At 31.6% G+C, this 13,152-nt stretch overlaps 1 protein-coding gene across 9 annotated transcripts; it reads right to left on the bottom strand.

The window, feature by feature from the left end:
- Positions 1 to 625: 625 nt before the first annotated feature.
- Positions 626 to 9,343, bottom strand: LOC112716653 (uncharacterized). Of its 9 annotated transcripts, none has more exons than XM_072205498.1 (12): positions 8,868 to 9,340; positions 7,721 to 7,867; positions 7,106 to 7,374; positions 6,456 to 6,538; positions 4,157 to 6,374; positions 3,906 to 4,017; positions 3,702 to 3,784; positions 2,994 to 3,238; positions 2,228 to 2,314; positions 2,032 to 2,131; positions 1,293 to 1,503; positions 626 to 1,197 (listed from the first exon to the last, which is right to left on the bottom strand). In XM_072205498.1, the coding sequence occupies exons 3-12, from the start codon at positions 7,193 to 7,195 to the stop codon at positions 1,025 to 1,027; spliced, it is 3,402 nt and encodes a 1,133-aa protein (XP_072061599.1). In that variant the 5' UTR covers positions 7,196 to 7,374; positions 7,721 to 7,867; positions 8,868 to 9,340; the 3' UTR covers positions 626 to 1,024. The 9 variants fall into 9 exon arrangements, 8 of the variants coding, with proteins under 8 accessions (XP_072061599.1, XP_025624394.1, XP_025624390.1 ...); XM_025768609.3 differs by having other exon boundaries at positions 7,106 to 7,204; positions 8,868 to 9,200; XR_011866948.1 differs by having other exon boundaries at positions 1,293 to 1,918; positions 4,157 to 6,538; positions 7,106 to 7,204; positions 8,868 to 9,256.
- Between the last annotated feature and the right edge of the window lie 3,809 nt (positions 9,344 to 13,152).

The following is a 13,152-nucleotide window of genomic DNA, read 5'->3' as shown; positions in this document are numbered from 1 at the left end:
CGTATAAATAAATTAGTAAAATATATTTTTTGAAGACAATTTAGTCAATCACAACAAAATTTTAATCGAATAATTTAATTTTAAATAAATTTTAATCACCAAATCAATTGTTAAACCTTTTTTTATTAGATATATTAATCCTTACATCTAATTTTGATAAAAAGAATACACAAATTAGTATATGTCATTATCTAATAAAATAATAACAATTTTTAATGATATTTAAAATTCTCATATCACTCTATTTATATAGACAAACAATCTAATGTTTTATCTATCAAACTAAAATTTTAGAGACAAATTTGATAATTAAAATTTACTGAGTGCTAAAATGTCCGACAAAAAATTTCTTAGAGACTAATTTTGAGATATTACTCTTAAAACAATTTCTTTTTCATTCATTTTTAGTATGTTTGGATAACTTTTTTAGTAAAAATAAAAAGCATTTCAATATATATAGAGGTTAATAGGTTATTTGGATGAATTTATAAAAGAAATAAATCCTTTTCTAAAGTGATATAATTTTTTTAAAAGCAGTGCTGATAAAATCACAAGGCTTCATATTTCTCCTCAGTCTTAGAATCATTTGCTATAGGTGAAATTCTCAAAATTGTCGTCACACAAATGAACACAATTATCTTTGGATTCTAATACCAAATTACTCATGCCTCAAAATTACAACCATTTTCCAAAGTCGGCATATTTGCTCAGTTTGCCATACTTGTATACAAAATCTCATGACAAAATCAAACAATAAACTAGTAACTGTGTCCAGGCCTAACTAACTAAACTTTCAATAATTTGTAAACATGTTATGAAAAGTGAAAACTAAATGTATTTATTTCTCCCCTGAAAAAGAATCCCAAAAACACATGATGAACTTCAGTTGAAGACCTCAAAAAGAATTGTGCAGCTACAACTCTATAAAACATGCATGCTAATTGCAAAATGCTACTTATTTATTTCCCCATTCCACCCATCCCCATCAAATCTTCTATCACTACAACTTCTCACAACCCCTTTATTAAGATTTGTTTTCTTGTTTAATCGTCGACAACGGCGAGACGTACTCCACCATTTGTACATCTGTCATTCTACTTTCATCAGTTTCCTCTCCTTGGTATACTTCATCAGATCCAGAACTGAACTTTTCAAAATCAATTTTACATTTAACAGAGACTGATGCTGGCTGGATCTCTGTAATATGAATCACCAAAGTTATAATTCAGTTGTTGAGAAATGTACATAGTCATCTCATTTACAGTAACAAGATATTGTAACGAGTTACAAACCTCTTGTTATAACTGAATCCGGAGATTGACTCTCCTTTCCCAATAGCTTTTGGCACATGATGGCTCCTTGAAAATCTAGGAAAGTGTAGTCCAGAAACTCTGATCTTTGGAATTCTGTCATCTGGTCAAAGCCAAAAGATTTCGTCCATGTCTCGAGCACACCAGGAACAGCAGGCAAAACTAGCCTCTCCACCCCTAGCTGTGTGAGCATCTGAGGGAAGAAAACTTAAGGTAAAAAACTGGAGGGGAAAAAAAAGAAGCAAAAGATGACCAAAATATGGAATCTGAAATAAAATGATTATTATCATAATAGAAAAAAAATGAGAAAAATAGAGTTAATGACTTTAAATAATACAGATAATAGATGCAAATAATTCTTTCTATTTTACATAACTCACAATCTATGACAGACTTGGTGGTTTTACATTAATTTCTATTACGAATGAACTGAAATATTGAAAGAGAAAAAAAACTTATCTTGGAAACAAAGGGTAGGATAAGTTGAAGTTGATTATAGAAAAGAATAAAATTTTGTACGGTTGTGACTTCTTGTAGATTGTTATTCTTCCTCTTTATGTACCCTATTCATGCTAATGAAGCAGGGTGGAATCTGTAATGATGACAAGCTAATATACCGTATATGTGAAAATTAATAAAATTGGATCAAACTTGGTAATAGTTTTGCTTGCATACTTTATGGAAAATAAGGAAAAGAGTAAATTCATATATATGAGGTTACCTTTTCAAGTTCATTCATTAAAATGCGACACATTCCAAGTCGACGGTACTGAAATCTGGTACCTACAAGTGGTACTTCTGCGACCTTCTCTCCATACACCCTAACAATTAAAATGCAAGGTAAAATGATTAAAAAAATGAAGCAAAAACACACCCTATATTACTTGAAAATTAGAAAAAGCCCATCCTACGATCACCTAAAAGTTGCCACGCTTATCAGTTCTTCATTTCTTTCAAGAAGTACAGTGTAGAAACCCTGGAAATTCGTTCTATTAAGCTGAGACCTGAAAATTTTCAAAGCGCATACATCAGGCATTTTTCAAGAGAATACATGAATAAATTGTGGCAAAACTTAAGAAACAGATATAAACATTAACTTCTGAACAAATTTGTCAGTGCGAAAAGGGATGAATGCAAGGAACTAAAATATTCATGTTAACCCCTCATTCTAAATGAAGAAACAAAAAACAATGTAATAATTAGGAATCTCCTACCAAGATTATCTAATATCAATTCCCTGACAACCATTACACAAATACTTGCAGTTCAAAACTCTTCAAGAATTAACTCGTATTCATTATGCCATCCATAGTTGTAATTTTCCACAATAAGATAGAACATAAGGATTGCTGAAATCAGGAAGACCAAAAACTTTCAACATTTTAGAACTTTTAAGTTACCCCAGGATAATTGTTATTTAGGATATATGTATAAATGTATTAATGAAAATACAGTGAACTTATCCTGAATGGTAAATCTAGACCTGCATATTTTGCACTAATCATATATGAAAGAGAAAAAGCTTATAATATATCAAATTTACGAAAAGGAGCTACATCTTTTGTTATGATTTACGGAAGGTTACACATATTAGCAGATTTTCTGATTCAACACAAACATCCATGTGCAAGGAATCCTAATAAATTAGGATGAACAGGAATTGGAAAAGATTTTTTTTCTGACCATCTGCTGAATATGACATCTTCCATGAGATCTCTGCTAGAGGAAGGGTTCTGTAGGGGCTCAAAGCATTCATGCATCACAGAAAGTGCAATATTGAGTTTGCTGTAATTCTCTGCCATGTATTTGTCTTTAGCAGAACCAACATCACAATTCTCAGAGTCAACAGACTTGATCAATGTCCAAGTTAGATTGTCTGCATCCACTGAAATTGGTTTTCCTAATAGTTTATGCAGGCTGGTGTATATCTGTGAAAAAATAGACAGAAGAAAGTGTATAGTGAAACCAATGTCTGAAAAGAATATCTTGCAGAATATAATCTAACATTAAAAATTACTTGCGTCTTTAACTTGACTATCATCTATAAAAGCATCCATTGTTGACTAGCTAGATCTATTGATCCATATATGAAAGCAGGCATGACCTGAATTAGTGCATAAGAAAATAAGATCTGATCCCTATATTAGAAGGAAGCATTAACTCCATAAAATCTCATGTGGAATTGTTTTTGATAATACTGTAAGTTAGTATCAACATAAAATGGTAAAGCAATGCTCCCTGGAAATGTTGAATCATAATAAATACAAGAAAACAGAAAGAACAATCAATTTGGCGATAGACAAAGCAGAACTACCAATACTTCAAGCAAAATACAATTAATTTTTTTGCTTAATAAAGGGAAGAAAAGAGAAGGGGGAGCATAAAATATACCTGTTCACATTTGTTTCCACAGAACCATTTTGCCATACGTCTTAATTTATCTACTGTTCTATTTCTCAAGCACTCAAGATGATCTGTAAAGGAATAACAAACACAATAAGATAAAAAATTATGTTGTTTGCACACTAACAAAGTAAAAAAAAAAGACATACATGTATGTGTGGAACATTGAAGTAAATAAACATATAAGCTCACATTTACGTTCACATTGAATGCAATTAAGAAATTGTTTGCCCTCATCCCCCTTCATTTGGCTGCAAATTCCACATCGACATGATGGACAAAACCAGTCACCACCAGGAATTACCTATACATGCAGAATGAAGCCAGCTTATTGGTATAGAAGTACTGAACTAAATAATCACAAGAAAAAAGATGGGAAAGGAATATAGCAACAAGATAGCACTAGATATTTGCATGCTTGAGAATGAAAAACGGTAACTTACCTCTAAACCTAGACAACTAATATGAAATGCAGAAGGACATTGATCACACAAGATAAGTTCACCCCCATATTGACACACAGAACAAATGTTGTCGTTTTCGCCTCGACAAAGATCATTTGATTGTTTCTCCGTTTTCTCCTCCTTCGTTTTTTCATGCATTACTTGAATCTGGCAATCCAGTAGCGAGCGACCATCTTTCAAGAAGATACTAGCAGAAGGTCTGTGGTTACTATTGGAACCAGCATGATTAGCAAAGCCACAAAGACTGTACATCTCTTGACAACAGCAACACTTGATTCCATCACGACCTATGCGCCCCTCAGCCTTGATTGAATTCTTGCCACGTTTTTCCCTGAAATAGACCTTACACTTTGCCGAAAAGATGTTGTTATCTATTAACCAAGACAAAATATTTTGAGGTTTTTGGTGTAAGAATCCAGGGGCAAGCACTTTCTGCACCCTTTTGCTTGATCTTAGCACCCGTGTAGGTACTCCATTCCTATGGCGCTTTCGGGAGCTATTCTTTGAATTCTTCGAGCGAGGATTGTTTTCATTCCCATTCCCTTTTGAAGTACTCACTGGCAAACCATTGTGTAATTCAGGTTCCCTTTGAACCAATTGTGAGACACAACATAATAGATCATCAGTATGAACACTTTCTTCGTTACCAACAGAGAGATGCATAGGTCTCATGCTGGAAATTGTCCATTTGGGAATACTTTCTTTAATGTATAGCCTACAAGCACCTTGAAGTGTTCCCAAAGTCTGATTTTTCGGAGACTTGTACAATGTTCTCCTCCGTTTCTCAGTTGGATAGTCAAAAACCCATCCTTCTGCTAACAGATGTTGTTTTGCTTTCAAGTTCCATTTCCTTTTCTCAGCATGGCGATTCTCTAATGCATGCAAGTAATATTTCACAACAGCTTCTGGACAAAATTCAGGTTCAACTACAACTTTCGCAGAAGAGGAAGACGCCACCATAGAATTATAAGCATCATCAACCCGATTGCTACGCGATTGATCAGAAAGAAGATGTAGAATGCTACTATCAACCATATCAGTCATCCTACCCGGGTCATTTTGGGACACCAGAGGTTCATTTTGCTTAATATATCTACAAGCTTTGGCAATTGAAGTGTAAACTTTTGTGCCTTGTTCACCAGGTGGCTTGTATCTGTATCTGTATCGCCCAGCAAAATACCTGTCTTCAGTCACCTCAATTGTCCATCCAATATAAGCAAGATGTTTTCTCACTTTTGTCTTCAAGAGTTCCCTAACCCTCTTGCTCTCACATCCAAGTGTGTATTGCTTAATAACCTCAGGACAGAATTCAACTTCTGACAGCACCAAAGGTTTCCAAAGCACAGATGAACGAACATGTCTATGGCTGGAAGTTTCCTTTTGATCTTCAGGAAATATTTGCTGAATTGAAGATATCGGTTCTCTTGACCTCACATCTTCCTCCTCAGGTACATTCACATTTAACTCTGCCATATTTTGCTCGTCAAAGGCCCCAGTATTCAAAGTATCTATATTGTTTTCCTCTTGAATATGATCGATGCTACCAGTGTTTTGATCACAATCCATTAGATTCGCGGAGTCACCTTTCTTCTCAGAGACATCAGTTATTCCTGTGCAAGAACCAAATGCAATAGCGGGAACATCATCACTATCAGCAATAGCAGTAGTCTCAACTAACTCAGTTCTTGGAGTTTCTTCCAAGAAATCAATTTTTAATGCGGGCAAAATGTCTTGCAATGTGAGAGCATAGTAGTCACCAGCTACCTCCAGAACAAGATCTCTCCACAATTCCTTCTCATCACAAGTCCAATCCCTAATAAGGTTCTCAAACTCCTTCCTAACCCTCACATCATACCAAATCTGCTTCACTGAGACAGCAACATAGGACAACCTCTCACACTCCTCTACCAATTCAAGAAAAACCCAGTTCCCCCTTGGCTTCCAATCATCGGCAAATTCATCCCAATCATGAGTCATCCTCAAATGATGGATCCCAATTTTCATCTCATCACCCAAATCAGGGAAGAACACCCTCCTCTCATCCATTCCATTGCAGTGATCAAAGATAACACCTTCCCACCATGCTTCTTGGTAACTTACGTCGACACAAAGTCCAAATGGGAGGTCCCATCCACCAAATTCAAACATCGGAGGCATTGGCCTAATGTAGCCACGCTCAACATTAGAATCTGAAACACTAACACCATCCACAACAGGTGAAACAGCAACCACATCAACAACATGGCTTGATCCATCATCTTCCAATACATTGTCATACCTCACATGACGCTTTTGTTTGCCACAATGTATAACTGTACCTGGGTGCCATGACCCCATAAACCCATCTTCCACACTCCTTACCTGAAAAAAGATAATAAAATCAAAAGAAATTAGAATGATTAATTAATTAAGATTTTGAATATTTTGGACAGAGTTTCAGAAGCCAAATTTTCAAAATTTATCATCACAAAATGATTTTTGAAAAGGAAAATGAATAAGTGATAATAAGGGAATGAATGTGATGACTTGACTCCAATAAGGTGAGTCAACCATGAACAGTGCCAAAATTTTGTACTTGCACGAATGACTAAGATTTCAACAGAATGCAGAATGGATATATTCAGTTACATTGAAACCAAACAAACAAATCCAAGGTATAAGTAAAACGTTCTGTGATAAACCCTCATGGAAATCAAACTAAGAAACAGGATACAAAATCATTAAACACATAATACAAAGAAAAAGAAACAGAAAAGTGTGAAACTAACATAACAAAATAACAGAAACATATATACCGAAAAAAAAAGTGCAATTCCATTAAGAGGGAAAAAAGGAAAAACAGACAATAGAGAACATCATGACATCAGGTACTCAAATACAGAAAAGATTATGTTTTTATTGGGGAAAAAAGGAATTCATCATAATTACCTCAACTCTCTCATTAAGAAGAAGTTTTTGCTTCAATGATGCTCTTTTGCGTTTTCTGATGTAATTACACTTCACGACATCAACCGCCATTGTTGGAGACTGATCATACAATGTTGTTGCTATTCAGAGTCTCGTATGACATAAAAAGAACATTTTGGCAATAAGCCAAGAACACAAAAAAAAAAATCACAAAAGAAAGATAAATAAAACGGGTACAAAACGGCAAGGGGGAAAAAAAGAACAAGAACGAAACCCAGTTCTGTGTTTCCCTGCATGAAAACATAAGCTTTTCATCATAAAAAAAGATTTTGCAGTCAAAAACAGATTTAATATATAGCTCATGTTGTATTCGGCCAACAAAGAGAGGGGTTGGGGGACTTTTAGCAAGATTTTCATAGATAGTGAAATAAAATTATAAATTTTAGCTTGCAAAGACATGCACTAATGCCAAGATACATAATCACAATGCAGATTGGATATAAGAGTTTATGCCGACCAAAAACAACAAAATTTGAGTCACTCTTGCTTTCACATCCTACAGAAAGCATAATGTATATCTTTGATAAGAAATAATAAGAACATCACAACAAAATTGAGAATCAAATTATTCCTTACTTCTTTGTTTATTATTCTCATCTTGAAGACTTAAATTTCCTCCTCCCATATGGGTGACAACTAACAAGAGAGGTTTGTATTAGAAAAGTTTGTGCCAAGCATCCCCAGATAGTGTTGACTGTTGGGAACCAAGCAGTATAGCCTCCACTGAGTTAACATTCAAAATTCTAGACTAAATCAATCATATTAAACAAAGATGCATACGGAAGGGGGGGGGAGGGGGAAAGAGAGAAAAAGAAAAAGAGCATGACTAATGCATATGAAAGTTTCAATCAATAACAACAAGAAAGCCTTATCCCACTTAGATAGGATCGGCTACATGGATCAAAGGATTGCACCCTATTAACAATCAACATATATCATTAAGATTAAGATAATTCAAATGCACTGCAGAAGAAACTACCATACCCAAATAATTAAGCCCAAAAGAAAAAAAATTTGAAAGAAATATAAAGAAATAAAAGTAAGACAGGAATATCAAATATCTTTACATTATATATCTATGAAAATAAAAGGCACAACAACAACAACAACAATATCAAATATCTTCACATTATATATCTATGAAAATAGAAGGCACAACAACAACAACAACAACAATAATAATAATAATAATAACAATAATAAGAAAAAAACTATTTGCAAGTTCGAATGATGGGAAAATAAATTTAAAGAAACTATAAAATATATACAATAAAGTCTCAGTGATATATTTGCATTGCTGAGTTCTCCAGAATGTACTATCTCTAGAAACTAACCACGCACTGAATATATGAACCGAAAAAAAAATTGAGTTCAGAAATTCACTAAAGAACAGAAAAGACAACAAACAACAAACAGTTACAAAGAAATGAACAATTGAAAATATCAAAACTTCCAGAACTCAGAATACAACTCGTCACCAACATTCCTTACCAATGTTTGACAAAATTCAAAACACAATTCAATGACTCAACCAAGTAACCAACTCAAACAAGACTCAACACAAACGAAGTATTACTTTGATCATAAATTTAAAATTAGGACAAAACTGTAACTCAAATTAAAATTAGGGAACATTGCAAACCCTAAATAAAAATTACCAAAAAATAGATTAATTAAAATTCAAAAAACATCGGAAACCGTAAGAGTTCATGAAAAAATTTACCGGCTGTGTTGGAAGGCACGTCGAGCTGAAAGAAATGATGCAGAGGGAGGAATGCCGAACTCAGAGTGATCACCGGTAGTGAGAATATCTCCAAGCAGAGGAGGCGGAAGCGACGATCATCGTGTTCGGAATTGGCACAGCGGTGGTTGTTTGATCTATATCAAAGACGGAACTAACGTTGGTGGGAGCAATAGAGGGTTTGGTGAACACATTACCTGTGATCACAGGCGAACAGAGGTGACGAGAGGCCAAAGTGGCGAACCATACGCAAACGGCGACGGCGAGGTGCGAGGAGTGACAATGGCGTGAGGTGAGAGTGACAAAGCTGTGAGTGAGTTTTTGTGAGTGACTGAGTGTGTGTGAGTGAGTGAGTGAGTGAGTGGGTGAGTGAGTAACGAGAGTAGGGTTAGTTTTTTTAACCAAACTTTAGGGTGTGGGAAAAGGGGCTACTTGAAAATGATACATACATGGCTAATAGATAATTAGATACAATGTCTATGAATATAAGTAACGTAAAGCAATAGGTAAAGTGATAAAATCACGAATTAATTACCGTTAATTACTCGTTTATTTAAGCAAATAAAAAATACTGTGAGAAACTAAAAAAAAATTAAAAATGAGAAAAAAATAAATAAATTTTTAATTTCTTAATTTAAAGACAAATAAGTATTAGATTAATTAAAAATATAAAAATATTTATTATTTTTTAAAACTTAAAATATTTAAGTTTTTCTTTAAATATATGAAAATAAATAAATTTTTCGAAAAGATTTAGATATCTCATATTTTAAATAATAAAAAAATTATATTTATCTTTAAATTAAAATATCAAAAATTTATTTATCGTTTAAAAATAATTAATCTACCACCTTATGTCCTTATCTACTATCTCATTTCTTCATAAAAACTCCATTCAAATGTTTATATGCATTATAGAATTTCTAGTTAAATGCATTAAATGTGTGCTAGATGTTATTAAGGGGTAAAAAATATTTTTTTAAAACATAATAAATAAAAAATTTTATATAATTGCTCCCAAGTATAATTGATAAATAAAAAATTAATTTTATATAAAATATATAAATATAAATTTTTTTATTTTTTAAAAAAATTAAAATTATTTAAAAAAATTTATTTAATGACTCGTCTTAACAAGTTCTAAATTTACTTAACAAAAATATTATTTTTATATTAAATTAATTATTATCTATTTATGTATAAATAGATATGTAATTTAATTTATTTTAATATGTATTTTATTTTAGTGAATGATTTTAATAATTTATTTTTTTCTATATCTAATATAATTAATTATTTAACAATTTTTAATTATTATTTTAACCTGATTACATTTTTGTAAAAATAAGAATCGTGTAAAATTTAAAATTCTTAAATAACTTAATATAATAAAAATTGTTAAATAATTTAATAAATTTAAAGAGAAGGATGAGGACGCCGTTGGAGCCACCAGTGTTTCCTCTGCCGCATGCTGCTGCTTCTCCTCCTCTGTCGCCACCGTTTTGCTTCCAACTGCCTACCTCTTCTCTGTTCTGCCGGCGCCATTCTATGAGTTAGTTGTACGGCCCAATAATCAACAAAAGTGACATTTTATAACAAATTAGAAATAGAATAACATAACAAAAAAAAAAAACAGAGCAACTATTAAATATTTAAATTGGTTTTAATCCTATAGTTGATGTAGTTTCTAAGAAATGATTAAGGATTTTGAGCTTATTTTTTGAACATGTTGGAAAAAATAAAATTACCGTTCTTTTGTAAATCACTATACTATAGATTGATAATAAATCACAATTTCGAAAAGTTATATTGCATTGCTATTTTTTTTTGGGTGTGATTTAAAAAAAAAAAAACATTAGCTAATGCATACTTTATTAGTGCATGGATTAGGGCAGATGCTCTGAGTTGTAATTTGATTGATTACCTTGATTAATAAATAAAAAAATTACTAATATAAATTACAGCGTTGTTACCAATATAAACCTTTGTTCTGTTTTTGTTTTGATTTTTCACACTTTATAACATATTATAATCAAACTTCATGCCTACACGATGGGTAGAAGCCAGAATTATAGCATCGATGGAAACATGGAGTTATAGAGCGATTCATCATTTTCAGGGGACAGAGCTACATAGTAGCCAAGGAGACACTGGCCCCTTCAAAATCTTTGGACCAAAGTTTTATTTAGTTTTGCTTTGACTTTTTTTAATTGATTTAATTATTTTATTAGTTTCTATTATTTTATTAAATTTTTATATATATTTATTTTAATTAGATTTTTATGGTTTTTTTATTTTGTAATTAGATATAAGAAATATTAGAGTTAACGCTTTATAAATTGAAAATATCCACAATTAAGAATATAATTAAATTTTTTATTATATATTTTTTGGAGGAATATTCTGTTAATTTTAACGTTTTTGATATAATTATAAAATTAAAAACAATAAAAAAACTCAATTAAAAAGTAAAAATATAAAGATCTAATTACAAATTTAATAAAACTATAAAGACAAATAGAATAATTAAATTTTTTATTTTATATTTTAGACTTTTTTTAATATAATAATATAATAAATTTATTTGTATTTGATTAAGAGTTTAAAATAAGATAATAATATTTAATAATAAATTTTCCCATGTACTTTTACATATTAAATTTATTATGATTTTTTTTAAAATAATCTTATCCTTATATTTACTAAGAAAATATAAGGAATCAAAGCAATAAAATAGAATTATCTTAGCACGAACAAAAATATTCTTAATTTTTTTATCAATAAAAATATTTTCAAATAATTTAAAAATATACAAAAAAATGTGTATAATCAAATACTTGCTCCGTTAAAAAAAAGCGTCTTACTAATATTAGTCTCACTTTTTACATAAGAATTTTTTTTGTCATATCACTTCTTTTCTGTTAATGCAGGATCTTTCAGTTTGTGAATATATAATTTTGTCAGTTATCAAATAATTTGAAATTATTTTTGCCAATAATAAAATTAATCTAAGTGCATTCTTGGCGGTTACCCTTAATAGTTCATGCATAAAGGGACCGAAGCACACAAGATAGCATGGTGTTGGTTACTGAATCATTGTTCATCGCTCAAAAGACAGAAATGATGAGTTGCGGGGTGAGGTAGCTAGGCGGCGAGATTGGCTAGTGGACCTAGGATAGACGGAGTCGCTGACACCAAGTTCCTGAGATGCTGGTGCACAGATAGCAGTGGTGCGGCTATGCTAAGGTTTAGGGAGCCTCAACCTCTAAACTCTGAAGAAATACGAAGGGAGGGGGCCACATCAAGCAATAGTAATACGCATTTAAAAATACGGAAGCTACAATTTTAGAGAAATAGATTCTTTCTATTTTTTTAACATTTAAAAAATAAAATTTGATTTATCATTTTTAATTTTATAAATAGAACTAAGGTTAAATAAAAAAAAATAACAAAAAAAAAAGTCAAACATTGAACACCATCTATTTTTTTTTTCACTTAAAAGAATTTATTCCCCAATTTTAGGGGTATTTTAGAAACTGGAGTATTGGGTTGGGCTACCTATTAATCCTTAAAGAAAATATCATGTAGGCACAGTGGCTAATTTTTTTTACATCGGATGGTTATCGGTATTTTTCATTAATATTATAATGTTTTGGCTAATTGATTCGCCAAATTTGTCTCACCAAAATCTGCGGGTCAAATGGTGGAAGTTAGACGTATCTTTTTTCGTGGGGATTTTAAATGTTTAGCCTGTTCTGTATTTTTTAGTTGGTTAAATAGTTTGAGAAAGATTGGAATTATATCGATAAAAAGAAAAAATAAATAAAAAATAGGCTCATGTTAATAAGAAATATAGAATATCTATTGTTGTTCTATTAACAGCTATGAATTTGAATTTAAACAAAATTCTAGAAAATGTTTACCATCTTAAACTCTTCTCGTCTTTCTTGAATGACAAGGAGTTAAAATTTAAAAAAAAAAAAAAAAAAACGCAAATTTTGAAACAGTGCTTCATCTCTTTATTGCTGCATCATATGCTTGAGGAGCGAACAAAACAAATTGGGTAGAAGGGAAAAAAAAACATAATTTCAAGGTTATGGGGTCAACATATAATATATGGTATTTCATGGAATAACGCCAAAAAGCAACAAAAAAATTTGCATGTTCATAGGAAATATTCATTTTGGAGCCTGATAGTAAAAACAGGGTGTCAAAATGGTTTAAATATTGTTGAATTTCTGAGAGAGAACAGAATAAGAAGATAATA

This window comes from Arachis hypogaea, chromosome 10 (assembly GCF_003086295.3).
Source record: "Arachis hypogaea cultivar Tifrunner chromosome 10, arahy.Tifrunner.gnm2.J5K5, whole genome shotgun sequence".
In the NCBI taxonomy this organism is placed as follows: domain Eukaryota; kingdom Viridiplantae; phylum Streptophyta; class Magnoliopsida; order Fabales; family Fabaceae; genus Arachis; species Arachis hypogaea.
The sequence above is the reverse complement of the archived record's forward strand: the minus strand, read 5'-3'. Positions and strand labels throughout refer to the sequence as shown.